This window comes from Mustela nigripes, chromosome 12, assembly GCF_022355385.1.
Source record: "Mustela nigripes isolate SB6536 chromosome 12, MUSNIG.SB6536, whole genome shotgun sequence".
NCBI lineage: Eukaryota > Metazoa > Chordata > Mammalia > Carnivora > Mustelidae > Mustela > Mustela nigripes.
This window is the reverse complement of record NC_081568.1, coordinates 97220563-97247740: the sequence shown is the minus strand read 5'-3', so window position 1 is coordinate 97247740 and position 27178 is coordinate 97220563. Positions and strand designations below refer to the sequence as shown.

The window sequence follows — 27178 nt, the reverse complement described above, 5'->3', positions numbered from 1 at the left end:
AGCAATTCCTTACTCTCTGAAGGCTATGTTCTTGAAATGGCTACTGCTATAGGAACAGTGGGCGGAACGGGGGGAGGGACTTTCCAAGGAAAAGGGAGGGGGACGTCCTCTCAATGACCTCGTCCAACATCCTTCTGAAAATGCAGCCTATCTCTGAACTGTGAGCGTTTACCTGTACATATGTCAAAAAATTAAACTGATTTCTGGCACACAAATGCTGCCTATATTGAATATCACACACAATGTTTGAAATATTAATTTTATTAGGAAAGCACTGGACAGTTGTTAGAGGATATAACCAATCACTTCATTGTAACGTGGTCTGAAGACATCAATTAAAATCTGGCTTTTCTCATCCATTCAACAAACATGTAAGCACCTATAAGTGCTAGGGACTAGAGATGCAGGCTAAACAGCACGTCCTTGCTCTCAGAGAGCTTACACTCTAGCAAGAGGCCAATATTAAAGAAATATTTATGTTTCTCATATATATGTAACACAGAGAAAGTGGCTGGTGCTTTACAAGAGCACATAGTGTCTAATCCAGCCCAGGGGAGTCAAAGAGACAAAAAGGTAAGTGTTTAAGGGAAGGTAGAATGGTACTGGCAGAGGGAACTCTGGGTGGTGGACCCCAAGGTGGGAAGGACTCTATAGGTCCAAGAAACAAGAAATCTAGAACAGCTGGAGCACTGAGCATGAGGAAGAGTCATAGATGAGACAGAAGAAGGGATGTGATGATCGTGGTCCTAGAGAGCATGAGGGGTCTGGTACTTCTACAGGGAACCAGTGAGACATTTAAGCAAGGGAGGAACATACCAGATGCACACTTAGAATGGTCATCTTCATCTCACAGTAAGAGAGAGGCAGTACTAGCTAAGACTGGATGCAGGAGACCACTTCTAAAGCCCACGGTAGTGAAAGACAAAAATAATGGGGAATTCAAGAGATAGGAGGCAAAATCAATGGACCTTGACAATTGAATCTGAGGTTCCTATAAGACCATCGGTGCAGACATCCAGTAGACCTGTTAAGATACACAGGTCTGGAGCTCAGGGAGAACAGTGTCGATGCAGGAATCATCCACATTCAGACAGCAACCGAAGGCATAAGGGCTGAAATGACCTGATGAGAATAAACCAAACCATGAGGAACACCCACATTTAAGAATGAAGAGAGGGCCAGGGGCTGAGGAGAGGGAGTGGGGAGTTTCATAACAGAGTTTCAGTTTGGAAGATGAAAAGTTCTGGAGCTGGACAGTGGCCCGGTTGCATAGCCGTGTGACTGGATTTCATGCCACAGAACTGTGCAGCTAAAAATGGTTAAAATGGTACATTTTGTGTTATATATATTTTACCACAATTTTTAAAAAAGAATGAGGAGATACGTTCATGTTATTTTTGTATCTTTCGGAATCAGAATCTATTTATGTTTTACTAATGAAAAATCAGGACAAATGGAGAAGGGGGTGGGAGAGAAATGTGCGGAGGAAAAGGGCCTGGCAAAGGAGACAGAACAGAACAAAATGGGCCAAAGAGTTTGGTAGAAAACCTAGAGTTACAGTCTGGAAGCTAAGGATAGCACTGCTAGGAACAAGTGTTCAACTGCTCTTCGTGCCGCAGAGAATTCAGTCCCGTAACATCGGAAAAGAACCCACTGGCTTCAGCAACATGGAGGCCAACCTTGGAGAGGGCCTTCGGCAGTGGAAGTCAGTGAGGAGAGGGATGAAGAGAGATGGGGAGGAAAGGGAGCCCCCAGAGCAGACAACAGCAAGTCTGACTGTTAGGGGAAGGAGCAGGATGGTGCCTGAAAGGCAAAGTAATAGATGTTTTTAAAAACTGTGTGTGTTAAAATAGCATCGTGCATAATCACCAAAGCAATCATTTCAGTGGAAAAACAACTTTCTGTGAACAACCACAATCATCCTGGAATTTATAGGTTAGGGGACTTTTCACACTACATGTGGTTAAAAAGGCTAAGTTATTCTCTTCATTTTATGGGTTGTAAATCTGGGCCGCAGAAAAATTTCTCTAAGAAAATGCACAGAGAATTAAAATACATCAAATAAATATCCTCACTTTTTTTTAAGGTAGAAAAGTAAAATGCACTCTGTTCAGGAAACAATTTCACTGTAACAGCCACATGTTGGAAAAGTCTAAAATTTTAAGGCTACTAGCACATCCATTTTTGGTGCACGTCCCATGGAAGATGCCTTGGATTCTAGTTACATCCTCAGGACGCCAAAGTCAGTCTTCTGGATTGGTGCGTTGAGCGCCGCACTAAGACTGAGACCCAGGACCAGTCTGGTGTCTGCCGGATCAATAATTCCATCATCCCACAGCCTGGTAAAAGAACAAAACATAAATCATTAGGAATCCATCACCAAACAACCATCTACACAATTTACGTCCAGAAACACTGAGGTTTTTCTTCAGGTCCTAGAGGGATCTACTGCTGAGCTCGCATGTACTACTTTCTCATAACCAAAACCGCCTTCAAAGGAGGGGAAAGGAGAGAGAAAAATGACAGGACTTTCATCCCAGGCCCACACAGAATGTCAGAGTGAGCTATGGCTTTGGGAACTGCTTCAAGAAACCTCAGAATACTCCTTGATCTTAAAATGTTTTTACATATTTCAGGAAAATGTCTTCTGTTCCTCTTCTGCCAAACCAACTGTACAAGTTGATGTGTTCCTGTTATTAATACGGAAAGGCCCAGGAACCCACATAATAATCTCAAACCAAAGTCTCTACTGGAAAAGGTGCATTCCCCTCAAACTCCCATACTTTTAACAAATAATGACAATTACTGAATTACTACATTTGGCAATAAAATACCTTCAATAGAAATCCTTTATTTTTTGCTACAATAGGAAAAAAAGTAATTGCTTTAAACTGCTTACAAAAGAAACTCTGAAGTAGGAATGCGTTTGCTTTTCACCAACAACCTCAATTTTATAAAGAAAAATGAATGAGAAATACTGTTTTTTAAAGGTCATTAGTAGGTGGCAGTTCAGCTTTCTTTAAACAAACTGCCTGCAGTATCTGGACAAGAACATCAATTATTAAACCATACTTATATCAACAGACGATGAATCAAATCTTTGCTCATAAAACATTCATAATAGGGACCCTGAAGTATCAACAGCCAATAAGGGAAGGCCACCCTTGTCACGTATAACCAGGTCAATTGATTACACTCCCTTCTGCAGCCAACAGCAGAAGAATCCAGGGAGCACAGCGATGCCAGGGCCTCCTTCATGATGGCCATGAATAAGACCATTTCAGGTAAGAGGCACTAATCAAATGCCTGAAAAAGTTTGGACTGCAAAAAGAAGGGAGCAGAAGAAAACGGGCATGCTGCACCTATAAGATGAAGGATTAAGAGAAACACAGAAGGTCAGAGCAGCGATAAAGAAAGTGTTCTCTGAAAAGACAGGTCCAACCATGGCAGAGCTGAAACAGACCACCGAAGTTTCTTGTTAAGCTGAGATTTACTAAACCTGAGGAAGGGACCATAAATTGACTTGAAAATCCTTTCATCTTGGAAAGAAAATTGCTGTTCCCTGCCACCAAGTGTTTCAACAGAAGGGTTACGTGTTCTCAGATGAACAGAAAAACCTTTGTGTCTTACAATATTTATTTCCAAAGATAAATCTATCTGGGCCATATGTTCTCCTGCCTTGAATACAGTCCTTTTAAATAATAATACTGATGTAAGCATGAAAATAATAAGGGGTTCAGTCTTTCCCAAAAGATGACTTAGCCAGGGCTGAAAATCTTATTAATGGCTCACTATTTTTCGAAGTTTAATATTTCAACTGTCCTTGTGAATTTCATTCACGATCTTACAGAGAAGCTTTAAAAAACTGTAGATGAGCTTATAATTTATTATTTTCTCTTGAACCTTTTTTTAAGATTTTCTATTTCCTCTTTGCTTTTACTGACTACTACAGAAGTCTGTTTAAGTGATGGTAAACAAGACAATGTTTCTGTCTCCAAGACTATAAAATACTTTGGTCTTAACTCAATGAATCAATGACCCACAACAATGAAATATAACTGCAAACTTGCTGGTGAAAATATGTATTAGTGAGAAGAGAAGGGAGCCTTTTAAAGATGCCAAGTAGTGTTCTTTTTATTCTGAAATAATTATGGTCTTGAAAATAAGTATGTTCCACCCTTGTACCCCCAGTGCTAGGAGCAGCGCCTGTCCCAGAAGTTATGTTCAGATGACTGAATGAATTCTAATTTGTTATTTTCTTTTCTCCTTCCTCTCCAGTTTGCCTTCACCAGTAAATGACATAAATCACAGCGTAACCCAATTTTAAAAGACACAAATAGTTATTTGCTTTATTCCATCTGCCTAAGGGATAAGAGGAGGATAGGAAGCTTAGATTATTCTTCCAAATGAAGAACATTAAAGTTGCTGAGAACAGTGGTCTGAAGGCACACACGCCAGCCCGTCTCCCAGCCTGGGCAGGCCATGATCATTTATTACCTCATTAGGTGTGGTAAGAAACAAACAGAACCAAGAGCTGCAGTGGCGTGTGAAGTGATTACTTGGTGTTGACACAGAGATCCTGGCTGTGAGTACTCTCCTTCGGAATGCAGACGCACACTTGTTAGCAATGCCAACGAGTGTCCCGCCAATCTCATGTTCAAAATGGGGTAAATAGGAAATAGTCAAAGAGAGTGGAATGACAGGAATCCACACGTTGAAGCAAAAATGGTAAAAGAACAAATTCCTGAAAACGACACAGCCAGGTAACTCTTTAACTTTTCAGCTCCTTGTAGGCCCAGACACTTCCCCTATAATCGGGATAAGGAAGAAAGGGGGGAGGGTTGCAGAATCAAGACCAATGGTGGTGGGTGCACAGCCCAGCCTGGAGGTAGGGGGTGCTATTTCAGCAGACATTCCCATTATAGAGATAACAATATGAAATTCAGTGTGTCTGAACATTCTTCTGTGGATCCCATGAAAGCTGGACCAACCCAACCGCCCAGATCTCTGTAAGGCTGCCACCCACACAGCCCAGATTGAGAGCATGAGGGAGGTGGTCATTCCTTGGTTCCCACCTTGCACTGGAATAATAAGGGTCTCCCTCTTCTTCAAATCTCTTAATGATGGGCTCTTTTAAGGCTGCTTCGTCAGCACTGGAGAACTGAAAGAAAAAGGACCATGAGTACGTCTACTGCAGTAAAACAAGAGATCCAATCAAGAGAACCTCATGAATAAAGGAGTAAGCATTTCTGGAGTAACGATGTTACAACCAACATCTTTTTGGTGATATAACAACGATTACAAGAGATGCTTTCAAACACAGGATCTCACTTGAGATGGGAGTACCACGCCGGTGCACCATTACACCTCCCTTATCAGACACATCCTGAAGCTGTTCAGTATAAGGCATCATCCATCGTGTAATCTAGCAGCGTCCAACAACGGATGTGAATTACAGAGTGTAATGAAAGGGTAACCTTATATTTAGCAGCTTCTGCTAAAGGGGGACTAGTAGGGAATTTTCATTCAAAAGAGCCAAATTCAAAAAATTTTAAAGCTTAAAGGGGTAAAACAACAACCACAACTTGAATAAACTCAAATTGCTGAGAGATGTTTTACCCTAATTAAAAACTTAGTGGCTTGCCCACCAGTATTGCCAGAAACAAGTGATAATTCAGGTGTAAACATCTTTATGCAAACTAATTTTGTAAGCCTGAAAAGTATTTTCAACTTAAAAAGTATTTCAGGGGCGCCTGGGTGGCTCAGTCGTTAAGCATCTGCCTTCGGCTCAGGTCATGATCCCAAGGTCCTGGGATCGAGCCCCACTTCGGGCTCCCTGCTTCTCCCTTTCCCACTCCCCTTGCTTGTGTTCTCTCTCTCACTGTGTCTCTGTCAAATAAATAAATAAAATCTTTGGGGGGAAAAAAGGTATTTCACACCAAAAACAAATGACTTATTTCAAATAAATTCAACCTTCTTTTATGTACTTTCATAGTTTAATATTATTTTATGTCAAGAATTTGGGGGGGGCACTGAAGCCTCTGCCTTCAGCTCAGGTCATGATCTCAGGGTCCTGGGATCAAACCCCACATTGGGCTCTCTGCTCAGCGGGGAGCCTACTTCCCCACCACCACCCCATCCCACCTGCTTCTCTGCCTACCTGTGATCTCTGTCAAATAAATAGACAAAATTGTAAAAAAAAAAAAAAAAAAAAAAAAGAAGAAGAAGAAGAAGAATTTGGAGCGAGAACCACTAAAATTCTGTACTTTCCTTTCATATAGAAAAACAGACAAATCCATGGATCTGTATGGCAAATTAACCAAAGAACAACTATCTAGTAAGAAACCACTGAGTTAAGGGTAAGTCTTCAAAATATCAGGTAGAGGGGCAGGTGCCTCTCCTCTGAGCCTGGGTGGCTGTGCTGCTTAAACATCTGACTCTTGATTTTGACTGGGGTCATGGTCTCAGGGTTGTGAGAGTGAGCTCCACGGGGGCTCCCTATTCATCGTGGAGTCGGCTTGAGGATTCTCTCCCTTGCCCTCCACACCCTCCCCTGATACACACTCTCTCCCTCTCTAAATAAATACATAAAATCTTTAAAAAAATGTATCCAGTAGAACTTCATACCCCTGCCACCCCTAATATACACACACAAATAAACCTTTCATTTTGCTTTATTACAAATCGATACTGAAGTGAATATGAAACCTCAGTTTTAGGTGTGCAGGGTTCCTGCTGCTTGGAAAAGATGATTTAGAACATGGGGCACGCATGGGAGGCATTCAGGGAGGTAGGGCCTGCCCTCCACGCTTCTCTTATCCCCATCCCACCAACTAGACAGCTGACCAGATGACCCCAAAATGGCAGGAAAGTGAGCCTTCAAGGAAGGCCTCCTCCATATTACGCCCCGTTACGATACAACAGCGCACCTGACCGATTCTAAGAACACGCACCAGTCACCTGAAGGCTTGGTGCTTACACAAAATAGTTGTTCATAAGTTCTCACTAATAAAAATTAGTGAAGGGGCATCTGGGTGGCTCCATCAATTAAGTCTCCAACTCCTGATTTGGGGTCAAGTCATCATCTCAGGGTCATGGAACTGAGCCCTGAGTCAGACTCCACACTCGGCAGAGAAGCTGCTGAGATCCTCTCTCTCCCCCTACCCCGCCACCACCCCTGCACCGCTCCCCCCACCCACTCACGCACGCATGCACGCTCTCTCTCACAAAAAGAAAAAAAAAAAAAAACTAACGCAAAACTTCGGAAGAATCTCTGAGACACACACAAAAGGATCCATTTTAAAAACCTGCAGTGAAGAATCTGTCTTGACAAATTACCTTGTTGTTCACTCAACCCTTAGACTGTGAGTCGTCAGCCCCCAGAATGTCAGCTCTGCAAGGGGCAAGAACCACATTTTTTCTGAGTCATGTAAATTTTCTCTGGAGCTTGGGAGCACGCTGTACCCTGTGGAGTCCTTTTTTGTTTGATGTTACTGATGAGACCTAAAAACTAATCCCTTCCAGCGCCCCTTATTAACATGCAGCAAAACTAAAAGCAGCCGCTTGCTGATTTGCCTTTCATCAAGCAGCTAGTGACCTCTCTGTTTTCCTCCACTTATCTCTGCACAGTTTAATGTTATTCATTTCTCAATTAGATGACTGAGCTCTCCCACTCAAAGCCAATCTGAGGAGAAACTGAAAAAAACAAAAAACAAAAAACAAAAAAGCCTCTGCTGCTTTCAGTCCTAAAAATCACATTTCTTTAAATCACATTTCTTTAAATCTCACTAACTGCAAATGACAAAGAACCAAGTATCCTTCTGCCTCGGGCCCTCACAGGCATAGTTTCTGAAGCGTTTTCTTGGAGATTTGGAAAAATGATAAGAAGGGACCTCAAATTACATGGCTTTAAGAAGAGGGACAGAGCAGGGGCGCCTGGGTGGCTCAGTGGGTTGAGCTGCTGCCTTCGGCTCAGGTCATGATCTCGGGGTCCTGGGATCGAGTCCCACATCGGGCTCTCTGCTCAGAGGGAGCCTGCTTCCCTCTCTCTCTCTCTGCCTGCCTCTCTGTCTACTTGTGATTTCTCTCTGTCAGATGGAAAAAAAAAAACTTAAAAAAAAAAAAAAAAAAAAAAAGAAGAGGGACAGAGCATATGCAAATCAATATTGCTCGAAGTCAGCATCTTCTAAGTGAAGCCAGGCCCTGGGGTGAGACCCTGACCTATGAACACAGAGTGGTCCTGGGCGCACTGCTCCCTGCCTCCAGAGTGGTCAGTGGTAAAAGCCAAATCAGAGAAGCAGAAGAAATGACATTTACTTGTTTCCCTTCACGTGCTCTTTGGTCCTTTGCTACTGTGGCCAACACATTGGCTGCCTGCTCTCCTCCCATTACTGAGATGCGAGCATTCGGCCAAAGGTAGAGGAATCTTGGGCTATGGGGGGAGAAAGGAAAAAAAGATCAAGTTAATTCACTGTACAACACAGAGATTTTCATAGACTTGTGTTTATCTTCTAAATTAGTAGTTCTTCATTCGAGCTGTGCATTACTACGGGATTCTTTTTTTTTTTAAACCATGCTCAAAACCCTCCCCAGGCTAATTTCCAGAGGTGTGACCTGAACAGAATAGGATTTCTAAGTTCTCCAGGTGATTGTGATGTGTTCTGATAAATTTTATTTTTCCATTTCATCTCAATTTAATGGGCCCCAAAACATACAAAATATCCCCTTATTACCTCTGCTCATGTCCTGTTTTCCACTCCTGATATAATATAAAGCCTTGTTGCTTCGTTTTTTAGTTTTACTAGGAGATCATCAAGTTTGTTAACCTTTTTAAACCAAACAACTCTGGACTTCCCTGATTCTTCCATCTTTATAATGTCCTGTTTTCTATTTTTCTTGTGCTTAATATGCTGTTCTTCTGTGAACTTCCTGAGCTGGCTCATTGATTTTTGGTCTTCTTTTCATTCAAATATATATATATTTATTTATTTACATCTACTATTCATGTTCCTCAAAGCAAGACTTCGGCTGCATCACACAAGTTATGACATGTAGTATTTTCATTATCAGCCATTTCAAAATATTTCCTGATTCCCATTGTGGATATCTTCCAAGCAGTATGTTTCGCCTTAAACTTCCTTTCACTCCTCCAGATGATACAAATTACGGTATCACTGATCAAGGTGTGTGAATGACATTCGGTGTTTCAAATAAACCCATAACAAATGGACCATATTAGACTTGAAGTGAGATTCCTTCAGAGAAAGCCATGACAACCACCTACCTATATGCTCTGCCACACATCCCATAGTTTCCAGCCCCGTAAGACCCCCCTATGATGATGGTTATTTTAGGCACTTTGGCACAGGCTACAGCAGCCACCATCTTGGCACCATCCTTGGCAATCCCTTCAGCTTCATATTCTCTACCAACCATAAATCCTAAAAGAAAGGGGAAAAAAAAGCCTCTGGATGATGGGATTTAAGTGCAGAAGTCAAGCCCAACATGGTAAGTGAAGGACATCCTGCCAACTATATTTTACTATAAGGCCTCTCACTGTAACAACATATTTATATGTGAAATCTATCTCCCAAAAAGTGTGCTTTAAAAGATCAAATAAAATTGCTCCTAATCACTTCTAAAATTTCCCTTATAATGGGTCATCTGGATGCACACAAAGATCTTCAAGGGAGATAAAGATGCAAGAAACTTATCTTCAAGAAATGCTCTCAGAACAGCAATGTGGTGATGAAAGCACGTGACCCAGCAAGTTAAAGACAAAGGGCTGTGGCAAGCCCAACTGTGAGGCCTCTAGTACTCACGGACCTGCTTCAATACAGAAACTGCTCCTTCTGAAATGCTGCTTTACACCTCTGAGGAACTAAAGACGAATGTTTCATAGATGCTAAGAGCTCCTGCCAGTGACTCAATAGCCAGGTGAAAAAATTTTCCACAATTACAGGTTTCCTCTACTACCTCAAGCTCCTGGCTCTGCTGAAAATGCTCTGCACTGGGCCTTCTGGGCCTTGGGCGAATTCCTCCTTCCCTCACAAAACCCAAGTCAAGCTTCATGTGGCTCCCTCCCCACCCACAGACTCACTTGCCTGACTGTCACTATTTTTGCTTTGCAAGTCCCCAGCCATGGAGTCATCCGAGTCCACTCAATTTCTATGAGACGCCTATAAGAGCTACGAATACAGTGGTACTGATAGGACAGCCCTCACCCTTGCTGGGCGCAATGTGCTTCCCTGGGACCCCTCTAACAGGGCCCTCACGTAGCTCAGAGCTCCCCTTTCTGCCTTGTCCTGACTCCATGAAACCTTCCACAGTAGCCATCTCAAGGAGCAGCTATCTCCAAGCTCTGCTTCCTCACCCAGAATCCCACCACCACTCTAGTCCCTGTAGATGACTCCACCTTGAAAAAGATCATGACCCCTCACTTGTCTTTCTCTAATCCTTCCCAGCATTAGAAACAACGTCATCGTGCTCCCTTCCTTCCTCTACTCTCATCTCTATGAAAGAAATCAGAGATACTCAAAGACTGTCCCTGAGCCTTCTTCTCTTCTCTAGGGGTGTTCTTATCTCTTCCCACAGCTTTAAATAACATCCCCATATTCTGACGATGCCTACATTTTCACCTGTAGCTAACACATGTCTTCTGTGCTCAAGATTTATTCAACTGCCTTCTGCATACATATCTCCATGAATGTCACAACAAGTCCCTCAAATGCAAGGTTGCAAAACCAAACCCAACCTCGGCTCTCTGCCCCCACCCAAACAGACACCAAAAACCAAAAATGTAGGTCTATCTTTCAGGAAAAAGGTTTGCTCTACTGGTGGTTAAGAAACCATGAACCATTATTAGAAACAAGGTCCCAGGACTAGTGAAGCCTCAGAATCCTTTTTAGCTGCACTATTACCAGGCTTGCCGCATAGGACCCCCTCAGGCTGCTGTCTGGATAGAACGCCTCTCAAAACTCATCTAACCAAGTATCATAAACTTAAGAGCAGCACCAGATAAACATGTCTTAGCAACAGGGCAATTTAAAGCCCTACTGCCCACCATGAGCCAAACTCCTTTTTCTTGTGAAGGCTTGCTTGATTCTAACAACTAATTAAGAGCCCTCCTTCCTTTGACCCTGAAATAACCACGGTCACTTAGAAGATGGGGTGGGGAGGCGGTTTTCAGCTCACCAGCATATCTAAGCTCATCCAGCATACAATATAAATAGTAGAATCCTAGAATTCTAAGAAAAAGAAATCTACCATCATGAAAAACCTCAAAAATCATTGCATCCACCCTATTATGATCATCGGTGAAACATGAAATCCAGAGAGATGATACTGAGCATACCATTCTTTGTGGAGTGTAAACTCAAATCCCCAGACACCCGTTCAGGAGTGAAAAGGAATGAATAGACCTTTTATAATATATCGCTTTGGGCAGAATTAACTACACAGGAAAAGATGAGGGAAAGGGTGAACCATAGCATGTGCTAGAAATCCTTTAAGGAAAACAAAGTGCTAGCAGACACACGATGGGTCAGACAACGCCCTCAGAGTGAGATCAGAGAGTGTTCCTGGTAGAGAACACAGCTGTCCTGCTGCTGGAGGGGCAGGTATCCATGTGGATGGGCAAAGGGAGGCCATCTGACCGTGATATGTGGAACTCAGAAACTGCTTCATCCAAATATGGATAAACTTCTCATCTATTTGATTCCTGACCCTACAGAGTATCCACTAGACCTTTCCTCTACGACAGAAGTATTCTAGGTCTATACTGTCCAATACTGGAGTCATACTGGACAGTGCAGCTCTGGAATAATGCTACAAAACTGATTAAGCTATTTTCTTACCTGTAATGTTTTGAAGGAACAGCAGAGGAATATTCCTTTGGCAGCACAACTGGATGAAGTGAGCCCCCTAACAGCAAAGAAGATAATCTTTTTAAAGAGGGGGTAAGGAATCTGCACCCATCGTGCATCCTACAAACACCATAGTTGGGTCAGCGTTAAGAACGAGCGCCCTGTGCTTGGCTAGTAACAACACACCATGCGGACCGACGGCCAGCGGGACATGTGACTGTGCTGGTAGCACGTTTGTTTTGCAGTTGCCTGTGTAAGCACCGGCACACAGCTGGAGGGGTGAAGTCAATCACTAACATGTGGAACAGCAAGTGACACTCAAGAAACGAAGAGAAGAACTGCTTGTCAGTGGGAATTCCTGAGCATAAGATAATTCCTTAGTTATCCACTTTAAGAGAAAACAGAATACAAACACTTTCAAAACAAGCATTCTCATAGTCTTAGGCTATGTATGTCATCCACAGCATTCATAATTCATAGATCTTATAAGAACTTTTTAAAACCCTAGATATTTCTTTATTAACATATAATGTATTTAAACACTGGATTTTTAAAATAGTGCTCTAATTGGGATGCCTGGGTGGCTCAGTTAAGCATCTGCCTTTGGCTCAGGTTGTGATCCCAGAGTCCTGGGATCAAGTCCTACATCAGGCTCCCTGTTCAGCGGGGAGCCTGGTTCTCCCTCTGCCTGCTGCTTCCTTTGCTTGTGCTCATTCTCTCACTCTCTAACAAATAAATAAGTAAAATCTTTTTAAAAATTAAAATAAAAATAAAACCAAAACAGTGCTCTAGAGAAAACAGGTTAATATAAAGCTCCATAAAAACTGTTCAAGCACTCACACACACACACACACACACACATATGTTCACATGCATGTACACAATGCTCTGCCTGCTGAGGCATCTGGTTAAATATTTAAAGTTTTTATGTAATAAACTTTCATCCATTACTTGGCCTTCAAAGCCAATTATGTTTAAATTAAAATGGAAAATCTTGAAACATGCTTAACAGTACTTGCCTTTTTTGCAGACTCAGAAAAGAGAACTCCATTATTTCCAACGATACCTATAGGGTATCCAAATATTCTAGCAAATCCTCAAAAGAAAATTGAAAAAAATATTTATGTATTTCAGAGAGCTTTTAACTCACAGCTAATAGACAGTTATACATTCCTTAACTTCAGATGAAAGGTTAAAATGTGGAGATTTTGTCCAGGGTACAGAACGGCTTGGGTCACAATGTTTTATTTCAAAGGTATCGGGAGTCTGGGTGTGTGCTTCCTTGAGTGCACTCTGTGTAAAGTTGTCACTTGTCTGACTGGTTGGTTTGGTAAGATGATGGGGTTAGAGTGTCACCCATTCGTTCCTGTAATGTATGCCCAAGTGCCCTACTAGGTACCAGACAGAGGGTATTCTGAAATGGAATGAATCACAGACGGAGAGCCCTTAAAAGGCCCACGTTGAGAGCTCTCCACCAGTTTCAGGTGACTGGCTTACCTGAAAATGCCTGTGGCGATGACAAGCCCTCAAGGTAAAGGGGATAAACTCAGCAAAAGCAGACTTGCTTTCAAAAACAGGAACACAGTCAAGCCTGGGGGTTGTGAGTTTCCAGTAACAAACGCAGCTAAGCTTAGAAGAATGGCTCTCACCACCACTCCTGCTCCCACTGCAAATACCCACCATCCATACAGACATATTGGAGAAGTAAGGGAGAGGGAAAGGAAGGATAAGACTATGTGAGGGAGACACCTGAGGTAATTTCAGGAGGTTTTTGCAAACCTGAAAAACTTGGCTAGAGAGAGCTTCCCCAGAGTGAACTTCAATAAGCCTGCGTAGGACTCTAAACAGGTGTCAAAGACTTGGAACCCAAGATTCAATGAACTGTGCTTGTTGAAGTGGGTCCAAGAAAGCACATGACCAAAGTGCCCAGAACTGGACTCTATCTTCAAGCTCCAGACGCACAGGCCGCTGCTGAGATATCTCTGGTATGTGACACAAAGCAGGTGCTCGAAAAATCGTTGAAGATAAATTAATGAATGAGACAGAATGTCAACCTACTGATACACCAAAACACTAAACGGTTAAAATTTGTTTTTAAAAATTTGTTTTTAAAAAATTTGTTTTACTCTGGCCTTGCCTTGGTTTTCTTGGTCTTTCAGTCCTAAAACCCCAGCCAGAAGCCTAGGCTATCCATCTTAAATGGCCCTGCCACTTACAGAGGGAAATGCAGAAGGGTGACCATCCCCAGAGGTTGAGCAATCCACTCAGAGTTCAGCCTCATCCCACAAAAACAGCTAGGAACCTAGCACATCTCTCAGCAGTGTGGTACTAGCCCTAAGATATATTGCCCCGTGAGCTATTTAGAGTTTCAACCCTAGCCTGGCCTGGGATCTCCAGGCACAGCACCAGATAAGTAGGCCACATACCCTACCATATTAGGTACACAGAGGAAGTGCCTTCACCAAATTCCTTCGGGCCAAACAGGAAAGCAAAATGTCCGAGAAACTACTAGGGCCTACATAAGGCAAGTGCGGAGGTATGAGAAAACTCTTCAGAGGGGCCAGAGAACCTGACCCTCAGAAAAATCTGTCCTTCTCCCTCTCCCCAATACTTCCCCCTCTCACCAGCCCCCATGCCCCTCTTCTCTTTCTCAAATACCTTTCCTTTCCCTAGTCTTATCTCAATTCCAATACAGTCAGGAAGGGATACAGGAACTACGTTATCCTTAGTATCCTAGGGGACAAAGGTACCACAAGTCTTTTAGCAAGTAAGGGGCAAATTCATAAAAAGAGATGACCAGGACAGCCCATCTGTCTTTGGGGAACGAAGCAGAAAACAGCTCTGACTTGTTTCAAACTGCTGCACAAGAGGTTACATCCTGAACTATTTGGTCACAAATCCTGAATATATATCAAACAAAAAGCTCTTAATCACTTAAACACCTCAATACAAAAACATAAATTCCACTCCCAGTGTGAACCCTTTTGTTGCACATAAATCAAACCAGAAGAAAAGTATGATTCATCCTTAAGCCTTAACATATATTTGCAATTTGGATTTTTATAGTGAGTTCCACTTTTGTTTCTACTCTGATATCTTGTCTTCAGGTGACTTACTATATTTTCTAGCCTTCAAAAGACCAAATAAAATTCACAGAATTCATTTTGTCATTTGTCCAAGACAGATTATTATGTTTCAAATACTTTTCTTCAAAAGCCTACAAACTCAACACTTCAGATGAACAAAGGAACTTTTATAAACAGCCTTATTTTTCTTTTTTTTTCAGATTTGGTTTTCTGTCCTGTATTCTCAATCTCGTACTTACATGATTCAACATCAGACCTACACAGAGGCTACGAGAAGGAGTAACACACTCAAGGTCCTTGTAGGAGGCTTAACACCATATAAAACCTGCTAGCAGAACTAAAGACTATAGAACCATGGAAACAGTGCTGAAGTTTTCAAAATTATTACAAATTATCCAGAGGAAGAAAAAGAACTACAAATATTTCTGATAACTTTGCTTTGATAAGAAGCTTTTTAAGAGAGGGAGAGAGAAGTGGGATAAGGAGCAGATAGAGAGGAAGGGAGAGGATCTTAAGCAGGCTCCATGCCCAGTGTAGACTCTGACATGGGGCTTGATCCCATGACCGTGAGATCATGACCTGAGCCAAAATTAAGAGATACTTAACTGACTGAGCCACCCAGGCACCCCAATAAGAAGCTTTTTATAGAGTGAAGACCACCAAGTCTCAGACAAGGGCCTTTACTACAGCATCTAGCCGTCATCGTTGCAAACCCCGGGTCTATGAAGCCATTCAGCTACACATGACCTTCAAAAAACAACTTTTGAATATAGACCCACACACTTGTACCACTCCAAGTAACAAAGTTCACGTGAAGTACATCAATACCTTATGACATGAGCTCATGTCATGACATTTATTTTGAAAGCAATAGAAAATGTTCAGGGACATCTTACTGGCTCAGTCAGGAGAACATAGGACTTCTCGATCTCAGGGTTATAGGTCGGGCCCAACATTGGGTGTAGAGATTACTTAAAAACAAAATCTTAAGAAAGAAAGAAAGAAAATGCTCATATTTTCGATTCTTTGCCTTTATACCTGTAACTAATGTGTCTCCATAGAAGGCCTTGAACTCGTTGAATCTGCTTCCATCCACAATTCTAGCAATGACCTAAGAAGAAAAATAACAATCGTCCAGAGAGATTATATTACAAAACAACTTTTACATTAAAGTTATTCATAAGGGAAACAACTTCACTGTTAAGCTGTCACTTTCATAGCATTTCACCCTAGAGAGTCTTCTCACTAGAAATTTCAATTTCTATGTGTGGTTAAGACCTTGGCATTAGTCCGGGCCCTGGTTTTATACCACACGGTAAGAGCTACAGCACCATGTTACAGGCCAGAGAAGCAATAGAGACTATGAGGGCTGGGAGCTGGACTCAGAATTTAAGGAGCTGCTCAAAAGATTGGCAACGGGTCCAGGATTCAACCACAAAGCATGGTATATATAGGCTCAGAGTCGGGAGACTTAGCCTCCAAACGAAGGAATCGCACAGCATCTGCACGTCCTAGATAAAGTCTCAGTTCTCACAGTGAAGAGAGACTTCACAAAAGTTGTGAGGATGTGATAAGCCTAAAAAAATAATGCTGAGGGGTGCCTGGGTGGCTCAGTGGATTAAGCCTCTGCCTTTGGCTCAGGTCATGATCTCAGGGTCCTGGGATCGAGTCCCACATGGGCTGCTTGGCAGGGAGCCTGCTTCCCCCTCTCTCTCTGCCTGCCCCTCTGCCTACTTGTGATCTCTCCCTCTGTCAAATAAATAAATAAAATCTTAAAAAAAAAAAAAAATAATGCTGAGATGAAGACCCAGCTCTGACTCCCAGGCCTACTGCTGAGAAACTAGAGGCATAGACTGATTACCTAAAATCCCAAGCCTCAGTTTTTTCAACTGATTTAAAAAATAATAATAAGGTACCTCTTAGTACAGTAGGTAAAGCATTAGTCTCATAAAAAAAAATAATAATAATAAGGGGAACCCTCTTACCCCACTGATGGGAAAGCAAACTGGGGCAGCCACTCTGGAAAACAGTATGGAGGTTCCTCAAAAAGTTTAAAAAAAAAAAAAAAAAGGAACTACTCTACAACCCAGCAAATGCTTTACTAGGTATTTACCCAAAGAATACAAGAATACTGATTTGAAGGGACACATGCACATAGCAATATTATCTCCAATAGCCAAACTACAGAGAGAGCCCAAATGTCCATTAACTGATGAATGGATAAAGAGAGGTCCAATCCCAGTGCCACTGATTAGGGAAACAAGGATTACAAGCCAGGTTTTCCAATGAGCATTTCAGTGCTATCCTCTAGCTCCGTATACTAGTAAGACCTCCATATAAGACTTATTTGCGATTATATAAAAATGTAATACATTATCATTATAAATGAGCAAAAGGTAGAAAGTTCAGGAAACTTCTTAAGAAGGCAAAAGTCTATCTTTGTAGAAAGTTCTCCATTTAAATGACATGGAACTATCATGAAAGGCCTGGATGGGCATCTGTTTTACTCATTTCTGTACACTTGGCGCCTCAAACAGCATCTTCACAGACCAAACATTCAATAAACACTGTTGCATAAATGAAAAAAAGTATTTATGCTTAACAGGATGAATTCTTACCCAGATAGAAAACTTGGCTATCCGCAACAACTCATTTCTCAAACTTATCAGATTGTAAGTATCGGACTGTCTATGCCTATTGTTAACGGAAAAGGCAAGCTAAAGTCCTAATTCTATAACTTACAGTAAACCAAGTCACCTTGCTGAAGTGAAATACCAGTGGGAGCTTCATAAAAATCCAGAATGTTAAGACCCTCCAATATAGGCTATTGCCTCAGTAAATAGCTATGCACATCCACAGGTGGGATAGTACATTCATCAGTTTGTGCAAAGAAAATATTTACTAAGGGACACTGGGTTAAGCATCTGCCTTCAGCTCAGGTCATGATCCCAGGGTCCTGGGATAGAGTCCCACATCGGGCTCCCTGCTCAACGGGGAGCATGCTTCAACCTATGCCTGCCACTCCCCCTGCTTGTGCGTGCGCACTCTCTCTGACAAATAAATAAAATCTTTAAAGTATCTATCTATCTACAGATAGATATTTACTGAGCGCTGACCATGTCACCAGGCATCATTTTAGCAAACAGGACATAGCCATGGAAATGGTTTCAAGAAGAACTTATAAATACTGGAGAAATGTTCAAATTTAAACTGGAGAAAGAATTTTAAAAATACACGTGTGTATGTTTGCATGCACAAATGATCACAGCTACATAAAAATGTACACATATACATTAAGCCAGAACAGCAAAATATTCACTGCTTTCTCTGGATGGTAGAATTATAAGCAATTTTATGTTTTTCTGCATTTTCTACAATTTTTCACAATTAGCACAAGATAGTTTTATAGTCAATGGGAAAACCAACAAATATGAAGGAACAGAAACTGACAGTAAGATTATTTCTTAATTTAAAAAGTATTCAGTCATATATAAATAGTGAACAAAATAAAAGACTACATGCTATACGTAAGCACTAAAAATTATCAATCTAGACCAAGGAAGACCATGTCAGCAATCTGTAACCATAGCTACGTCTTTGAATGTAATCAAGTCTAATCTCTGCTAAGGTCATATTGATCTAAAAAGGGTATGTTTTTTCCTTTCCACAACTTACTGACATTTTCTCCACTTTCCAAAATAAGAGCACTAAAAAGAAATAGATGAAATTTATGAAGTTGCCTACATCATTCCTCATGTGCACAGCATTAGGGAGTCCTATTTATGAACAAAGCAAGCTTCGTCATTGTGCAATGAAAACTTTCCACCCATTAAGAGGTTTTCTTTTTATCCCCCTCTCTCTTCTAGTAAGAAATCTCTCCCTTGTATGTCACTCCCTACTGAAATCCATAAGAGGCTCTAGGTAGGAAGGTATCTAAACAGATTTCACCTTAAAAATGGATACACTCTTAACTACAGGAAACAAACTGAGGGTTGCTGGAGGGTTGCTGGAGGGTTGCTGGAGGGTGAGGGAAGGGGTGATGGACACTAAGGAGGACACTAATGAGCGCTGGGTGTTACACAAGACTGACGAATCACTGACCACTACCTCTGAAACCAATAATAAATGTTAATTAATTGAATTTAAATTTTAAAAATGAATTTTAAAAAACGGATATACATATAGAGAGACTAACGGCATGGTTTACAGCTCACAGCTCCACTCCACACACCTCTCTAATATCAAAGTGCCTCTTAAGGTTAGTACCAACGATTCCATACAATTCATCAGCAGGAAATAAAGGATCCTCAGGAGGTTCTACAGTAACCTGCAGGAATACAAAACGACCACATTAACCTATTTGAAGACATTATTCAAGGTCACATAAGCCAAAAGGCTTTTGAAGAAAATAAAAGATCCAAGAAGCAACCAACTCACATCCAATTTCTTCTGGTAATTTAGATTCCTCACAATCATCCTAGTTAGATGAAGGGCATGATGGTCATCCAAAGCGTAGTAGTCAGACACTCCGGACTTTCTAGGGAGTAAAGCACACTAAAGTAATCAGAACAGGGCAAAGGAAAATAAATGTCTTAAACCCTAGAGATCTTCTCTCATTTAAGGCCAACATCATTTTTACTTCCAGAACACTTTAATAAACGTCCTCCAACTTGATTCTCATAGTGTGCCCAGCAGAACAGTATTATCCTTATTTTACAAACAAGAAACACTGATGTCTACCTAAATTAAGCACCCTGCCCTAGGACCCCCAGTAGCTGCATAAAAATCCGCACGTTCTGGTTCTCAATCTTGACCTTCTAGACCTAGACCGCAGAGTCTTGCTGACAAGGACTTCTACTGAATGCTCATCGCAAGCACCTCAAACAAAACTGTGTATGATAAAGTTCAACAGCCATAGGTGTAGTCGTAACAACAAAGCATCTGTAACTCACCTAGCTCCTAGTGGGGGTGCCAGCTATGCCTTCTCATTGCAGGGAGACTACTGAGCTACACCTTAAGAGTAAGCCATCACGGGTAACATACAGAGCCTTGACGACCCTGTCCCTCAGAGAAAACAGAACTGCGAGAAGGGACACAGAAGTTCCTGCTCAATCTCAAGTTCAATGTGAATGAAGCACGGGCTTGCTCTATTTATTAGCTTTGTTCTGACTGGATGGTTTGTTATCTCCTATTAGATATACTGACACTAGAACATAGTATTAGAAAAACAGTGCCTTGGTGGCACAGCTGGTTGAGCCTTGGACCCCTGGTTTCAGCTCAGATCGTGATCTCAGGGTCATGGGATCGAGCCCCACGATGGGAGCCCTCACTCATCACAGAGTCTGCTTCGGACTCTTTCTCCCTTTGCCCCTTCCCCCTTTGTGCACGCACACATGCACTCTCTCTCTAAAACCAATCAGTCGATCAATAACTATAGGGGTGCCTGGCTGGCTCAGTCAGTGGAGCATGCAACTCTTAATCTCAGGGTCGTTAAGTTTGAGCTCAATGATAGGTGTAAAGATGGCTTAAAAATTAAAAAAAAATTTTTAAATAAATAAACAAAATAATGGTAAAGACAGACAAAAATATGTACCTGAAAAAATAGAACTTTGGTTCATTTTATGAGTAAGGACTAATCTGCAGCAATCTAAATTGTGATGTCTTGTGTAGGGAAAATACCAAACCCTTAACAGATACTTCTTGGAAATGGGTCTTCACAGTGGCTACAGTGTGCACTCTCCACCTCTGGACTGGGCGTTTCTAAATGAGAGCAGAGACCGTGCTTACTCCTCGCTATAACCCTACAACACTTCGCAAATGGTAGACCCTTCAGGTTTTTTCACTTAATATGGCATTTTACAACAAACAGTATCTTTTACATGCTTCATACATCATACCAGCTATATTTGCTGACTGTATCACAGTCAGCATCTGTATCACAGATACACTGTGATAATTCAGAAAGCAGAGAGAAGCAGAAGGCACTACTTCCAAATCAGGAAATATTTAAAATAAAATGTTTTCTTTTAAAAACTGCCTGGTATTTACCAAAACAGCAGAAAAGGGAAAGCTTCGATGAGACACTGTATTATAGAAGTCTTTGTGTCAAATTAATTCCTTTGAATGGCTAATCAGAGAGGTTTAAAATATGTATTTACAAAGACAGAAGAAACCCAAAGCAATGTATGACTAGTAAATTTTATCAGACTGTTAAAAAAAAAGCAATTACTACTATTAGGTCATTACCACCTAATCACTGTCCCGTGATTTTAAACAGGTTATTACGAATAATCATAGCTAGTGGTATCAGGGCACTTCCCAGGGACCAGACACTGTGTGCTATGAGGTAGAAACTATTCTCATCCTCACTTCACGTGTAAAGAAATGAGACTCAATGAAGTTAAGTAGTTTGTCCAGTCACAATGGTAGTAAGTAAGGCAAGCAGAAGATGAATTCCAGAACCTACACCCCTGGCTTGGCATAGACTGCCTACAGCTTTTACAGGCAACAAATAACCTTTTTTTTAATAGTCAAAAAAATTTTTTTAATTAATACTCCTCGAATACTATTTTCATTTCCTCATTAAGCATCCACAAACAGTGGCAGCCCACTCTGGCCTGTACCCCACTCACACCCCATTCTACCGTGTCCTCTCTCCAGGCTGAAATGCCCCCGCCACATCTCCAGGCCACAGTCAGTGCAATCAGAGAGGAACACAGCGTGGCAACTCACACACTTGTGCTCAGCATAAATAAATAAGTGCTCTTCTGTTCCACACAGGCAGAAACTCAGGCCTGTGCTAAGCTTTTTTCAGCCAACCTCAACACCACTCCCTTAATCACTCCTTCCTTCGTCTCTCGTTGCTCTTTATAAAAAAAAAAAAAAAAAAAAAAGGGGGCGCCTGGGTGGCTCAGTGGGTTAAGCCGCTGCCTTCGGCTCGGGTCATGATCTCAGGGTCCTGGGATCGAGTCCCGCGTCGGGCTCTCTGCTCAGCAGGGAGCCTTCCTCCTCCTCTCTCTCTCTCTGCCTGCCTGTCTGCCTACTTGTGATCTCTTTCTGTCAAATAAATAAATAAAAATCTTTAAAAAAAAAATCCACTCTTTAATGGTCCAGTTATGATAAACAACAATAAAAATAATGGCAGAAGGGGCGCCTGGGTGGCTCAGTGGGTTAAATATCTGCCTTCGGCTCAGGTCATGATCTCAGGGTCCTGGGATCGAGCCCCACATTGGCCTCTTTGCTCAGCAGGGAGCCTGCTGCCCCCTCTCTCTCTGCCTGCCTCTCTGCCTACTTGTGATCTCTCTGTCAAATAAATAAGATCTTTAAAAATAATGAGAAAAATAGCAGTTAACATTTTTAGGTCCTTATTTAAAGCAGGTATTATTTCAAGCAATTTACATATATCATCCCATTTAATCCTCACAAAACTCTAAGAGGTAGATGGTCTTCTTACCCCTGAACTCTAACCTGACAAGACTGGACCAGTGACCGGCAGGAGCCAGCTCAGGGCTGACTCACAGGAGCCAAGTGTGTGTACCTCTTGCTGAATCCACACTCAGTGGTGTCCTGTTGGGACCCTGCCATCAGCGTCAGTGGGATACTTTGTACCAGAGGCACTGGCAGATGCCACAAAGCCGGACTCTTCCCCTCCCCAGAGAACCAGCTGTTATGCATCCATCCGCTCGTGAGAGTGAGCTAAACTCCTCCACGGTATGGCTGCCTCAGCATCTGCTCTGTGTGGCTGAGAGGACAGCAGGAGCCTGAAACGGGCTCCAGCCCGCTCAGGCAGGTGTAGGTGCTGGAGAACAGCCCCAGACTCACAGGCACGTCAAGGTCTTGATCAGATTTCCCCAACAACCCTTTTGACCAACATGCCCTTCCACCTCCCAGTTCCTTCCTGGACACCTTATGTGCGTAAGACCTAATGCAGAACCGAACAAAATGCCAATCTTTTGGTCTGAATTGACTAAAGTAGCCTTAGCCCTTGAACTCCCAAGTGCTCCAAACATAGACCCTAAGAAAAAATGGGCTCAGGCTCCGCCTCTGTGTGTGCTCTGCCTTGAGCTGCCAGCCTGGCCCCTGGAGGCACACCGTGTACTTCCTCCAGGTTCTGTGAGTAATAAGCCTGTCCATTTCAATTTCTCCTGCGGTCTGTTGCTGAACCACAGCTCACCATCCAGCACTCTGTGCTCCACTTAACAAATATTAATTTAACAGTGTCATTTAACTGCGCCTGGATGGCTCAGTCGGTAAAACATCCAACTTCCTGATTTCCGCTCAGGTCATGATCTCAGGGTTGTGAGATTGAGCCCTGCATAAGGCTCTGTGCAGGTGTCACTGGGTCCCACTCTCAGAAGGGCCCTGTGCTGAGCGTGCAGCCTGCCTGGGATTCTCTCTCTCTGCCCCTCCCCACTCTTGTTCTCTAACAATAAAATCAAATCTCTAAACAAAAAAACAAAAAGCACAGTCAACACCTACACACCAGTGGGTTGGATCAACCTTCCATATGCTCTCCCTATATTTCTTTACAGGCTTTATCACACATACACATTTATATCATTATATCATAGTAATTATCGCCCACCTCCCTGACTAGAATGTTAAGCTCCCTGAGGTCAAAGACAAAGTCTATCTCATAATCTTGACTACCTATAACAGTGTCTGCCACACGACAAATGCTGGACAGATATCTATTAAAGAAATGAGAAACCTCCTATTAAAAGAAATAACGAGGGGCGCCTGAGTGGCTCAGTGGATTAAGCCTCTGCCTTCGGCTCAGGTCATGATCCCAGGGTCCTGGGATCAAGCCCCACATCCGGCTCTCTGCTCAGCAGGGAGCCTGCTTCCTCCTCTCTCTGCCTGCCTCTCTGCCTACTTGTGATCTCTGTCTGTCAAAATGAATAAATAAATAAAATCTTTTTTAAAAAGAATTAGAAATAACGAACAAGCTGGTGTTTTAGCTTAGAAATTCAACTCTGTAGTTCAAAGAATTGAACCCTGAAACAGCAGCTCAAGAACAGATCGACTGTGGTTGGATCTGGCAAATTTAACTCTTCGAGAAAAATAATGAAACTTTCTCTTCAACAGAACAACAGGCCTGTCATTCATTCATTCCTGGAAGCCTGGAAAGCAACAAGGGCTTCTGTCTCACCTGCAATGCAGGTCGGCACCCCCAAGGTCCTCAGCGGACACTTCCTCTCCAGTGGCGGCTTTCACCTACAGCAAGGAGAAAAGCAGGTGGTGAGTTTTGCCTATCAGGGAAATAAAAACGCTTACCTAACATGCATGTCTTCTAACCTGACTATGCCTACCACTCTCTCTTCCACACAGCTAAAGATTTTCCTTCCTTCCTTCCTTCCTTCCTTCCTTCCTACCTTCCTCCCTCCTTCTTTTTCTTTTGGGTTTTTTTTTCCCCCATTTTTGAAGTAGACTTCACACCCAGCAGGGAGCCTAATGCAGGGCTCAAACTCAAGACCCTGAGATTAAGACCTGAGCTGAGATCAAGCATTGGACACTTAAGCAACTGAGACACGTAGGCACCCCAAGATTGTTTTCTTATTCCACCCACCCAACAAACCTAGAAAAAACTGTCTCTAGTCTACAGAGAAAAATCTGAACCCAGAGCCACTAAGGAATTCTCCCACAGTCCCTGACAAGGGATGGAACCTGTGCTGAATGGAGGTATTTCCGATCTGAAAGCCTGCTCTCCTTCTCCCACCTTCTGCGCGGTAAAGCATTTGTGTCTGTGCATATACTGTTCCTACTGCCTGGGCTCCCTGCTCTCTGTCACCCACCTGGGGAATCCCTCCTTCTCCTGCACACTCCATCTGCTCTATGCGGCTTTCCCTGACCTGCACAGGCCTTTTCATCATTAGCAACACCCCAGAACAATAAGAGAATAAGGTTTGCTCATCTGTGGTCCAAAAATACCCCTCCCACACCAACAGGGCACCCAGCAGACTGTGCATGTCAGTAGCCTGAATGTGTCTCTCTTGTTCCCTCTATACTGTGAGTGCCTTGATGGCGGCCACTGTGATGTATTCATCTTTGAACACTCAGGAAATTTAATGAATTAAGGCCTTTCGAAAAACTGAAAAACTATCCTGAAAAAACGCAGTAACTATCACAAACTCTTACAAATGCAATACCTTTAAAAGGCCAAAAAATTCTCTAGGATCACCCACACCTAAGACTCAGCAGAATGTGACCAAAAAGAAAGAAACCTCAAGTAATAAATGAAGAATGACTTAACTACAGTCTGAGACATTCTAATAGGAAAACAGAAAAATCAGTTAGTGCCAAATGTCAACCTGACCCTTAGGAATTGCTAATTGATTCCTACTTCTTTGTGTTGATTGATTTCTTTTTCTTTTATAGGAAAAGCTGGTGTTAGAACAATGAACATTTACTTAAACTGCAGCATAGGAAGGACTCATTATTCACTACATCAGAAGTTCTGTCTTAAACAAAATATTATTGCACAGAGAAAAGTAATTAAAATTTTCCCTTCCAATTTTTCCACCCACAGAACTAAATTCTTGGTTCTCTTCTTCCCAAAATATTCAGTATAAAATAGCATTCAGCCCAGACAATAACTAATTATAAGAGGTGCCTGGATATTTAAAGTTGTAAAAAGGAATAATCAACCGAAATACTCTGTTTATTTCCAGGGATCTGACTAATACCAAGTGATAAAATAAGGATTCGTCATTGGTTAGTATTTACTGAACACCCACAACATGTTTGATACTGTGACAGGTGCAAGGATGATAAAAATTAAGAACAGCTCAGTCTACGAAATATCAAGCTCAGAAGACAGAAGAACAAAAGCTCCTTCAGAAACTTGTCTTACTATTAGGCATTTTTGCAACCATTCTAAAACCTATAGCAACTCAACTGCATATGATGCATGGAATCTTTTTTCAATTTTGAGTAAAACAAGAGTTAAAATTTAGAACCCTCAAACTGATGAGATTGCTGGGGCTTGCTTTTTTTTTTTTTTTTTTTTTTTTTTTTTTTTTACCTATAAACATTGTCCTTCAGTGGTAGACTACAGAAGAGAGTTCAGTTCTCTCAGAGAACTGCCGACTTGTTGAGGTCCAAGGTAAAAATCCTCACCAATGACTGGACATTGCCAACTGCACCCTTCAGAAAAACTCTTCTCTTGGAAACAGCTAATGTTATTTCAGTATTAATGATGCTGCCTACGGTCCCAAAAAAGGCATTTTCAAATTTCAGTCCTATCTTTACTCGAAATTCTTTAAGGAGAAACACCTCAAAACTACTGAAAGTTTGTACATATCACTAGACAAAGGGAAATTCTAAATGAATTTTCCTCTCATTTACCAATGGTATGTATCACTTGTAGCTAGAAATATGTCAAAGAATAATTGGCACCACAGGCATTTTGAATAATGCCTTCAGACTTTTATCACATTTTAAAATGGCAGCTCTTCAGGCTTATCTGATCCTCAATAAAATTTATGAAAAATAAACACAATCATTTGCAAAATATACGTATTTCACATCAAAGCAAGCATAAGCTCTTTTTAACGTACTCTTTTTAATTAATTCATGTTATTATTCCAAAATCAAAGATGATTTTTTTGACAGACTTCTGAAGCATTAGCCTTACTCTTTGAGATAGAATTCACACATCATAAAATTCACATTTAAAGAATATAATTCAGTGTGTTTCAGTATATTTTCACAGTTGTGGAACCATCAAAACCACCTAGTTCCAGAAGTTTCATCACTCCCAAAGGAAGCCCATACTCATTACAGTTACTCCCCATTCTACCTTCCTCTTGGTCCTGGCAATCACGAATCTACTTGTGGTCTCTAGGAATTTGCTTATTCTAAATATTTCATAAAAGCAGAATTATTCAATATTTTTCCTTTTGCGTCAAATTTCTCCTTTTGTGACATAACGTTCTCAAGTTTCATCCATGTTGTAGCATGTGTCAGAACTTCATTCCTTTTTATGGTTGAATCATATTCCACTGTATGTATATTATAGTTTTATAGTATTCTTGACATTCTCCTCACCTATATAACATTCTTAGATTTCACTTAATAATGGGATATTTTGTTGTTAGATATAGTCATTATACCTCGGTTTTCACCTACCCTCTCCTCATCCCTTTGAAGGTCTGGGCCCAGATTGTGACACATGCATAGCAAAGTGAAGACTGCATTACTGAACATCACTGGAATGGAGCCGAGCAT

General features: G+C 41.7%; 1 protein-coding gene across 2 annotated transcripts in view; it reads right to left on the bottom strand.

Annotated features, from left to right (window-relative positions):
- Positions 1–243: 243 nt before the first annotated feature.
- MCCC2 (methylcrotonyl-CoA carboxylase subunit 2) overlaps positions 244–27178 on the bottom strand; it is a 69159-nt gene continuing 42224 nt past the window's right edge. The window contains exons 8-17 of one of the 2 annotated variants that reach the window (XM_059418030.1): positions 24102–24166; positions 19388–19487; positions 19182–19277; positions 15989–16061; positions 12884–12960; positions 11856–11922; positions 9284–9440; positions 8317–8431; positions 5076–5161; positions 244–2339 (exon numbers count right to left, since the gene is read on the bottom strand). In XM_059418030.1, the coding sequence (XP_059274013.1) occupies positions 2222–2339; positions 5076–5161; positions 8317–8431; positions 9284–9440; positions 11856–11922; positions 12884–12960; positions 15989–16061; positions 19182–19277; positions 19388–19487; positions 24102–24166 (954 nt within the window). In that variant the 3' untranslated portion in view covers positions 244–2221. The remainder of the gene's footprint in view (positions 2340–5075; positions 5162–8316; positions 8432–9283; positions 9441–11855; positions 11923–12883; positions 12961–15988; positions 16062–19181; positions 19278–19387; positions 19488–24101; positions 24167–27178) is intronic. The other variant, XM_059418032.1, reaches the window with a different exon arrangement.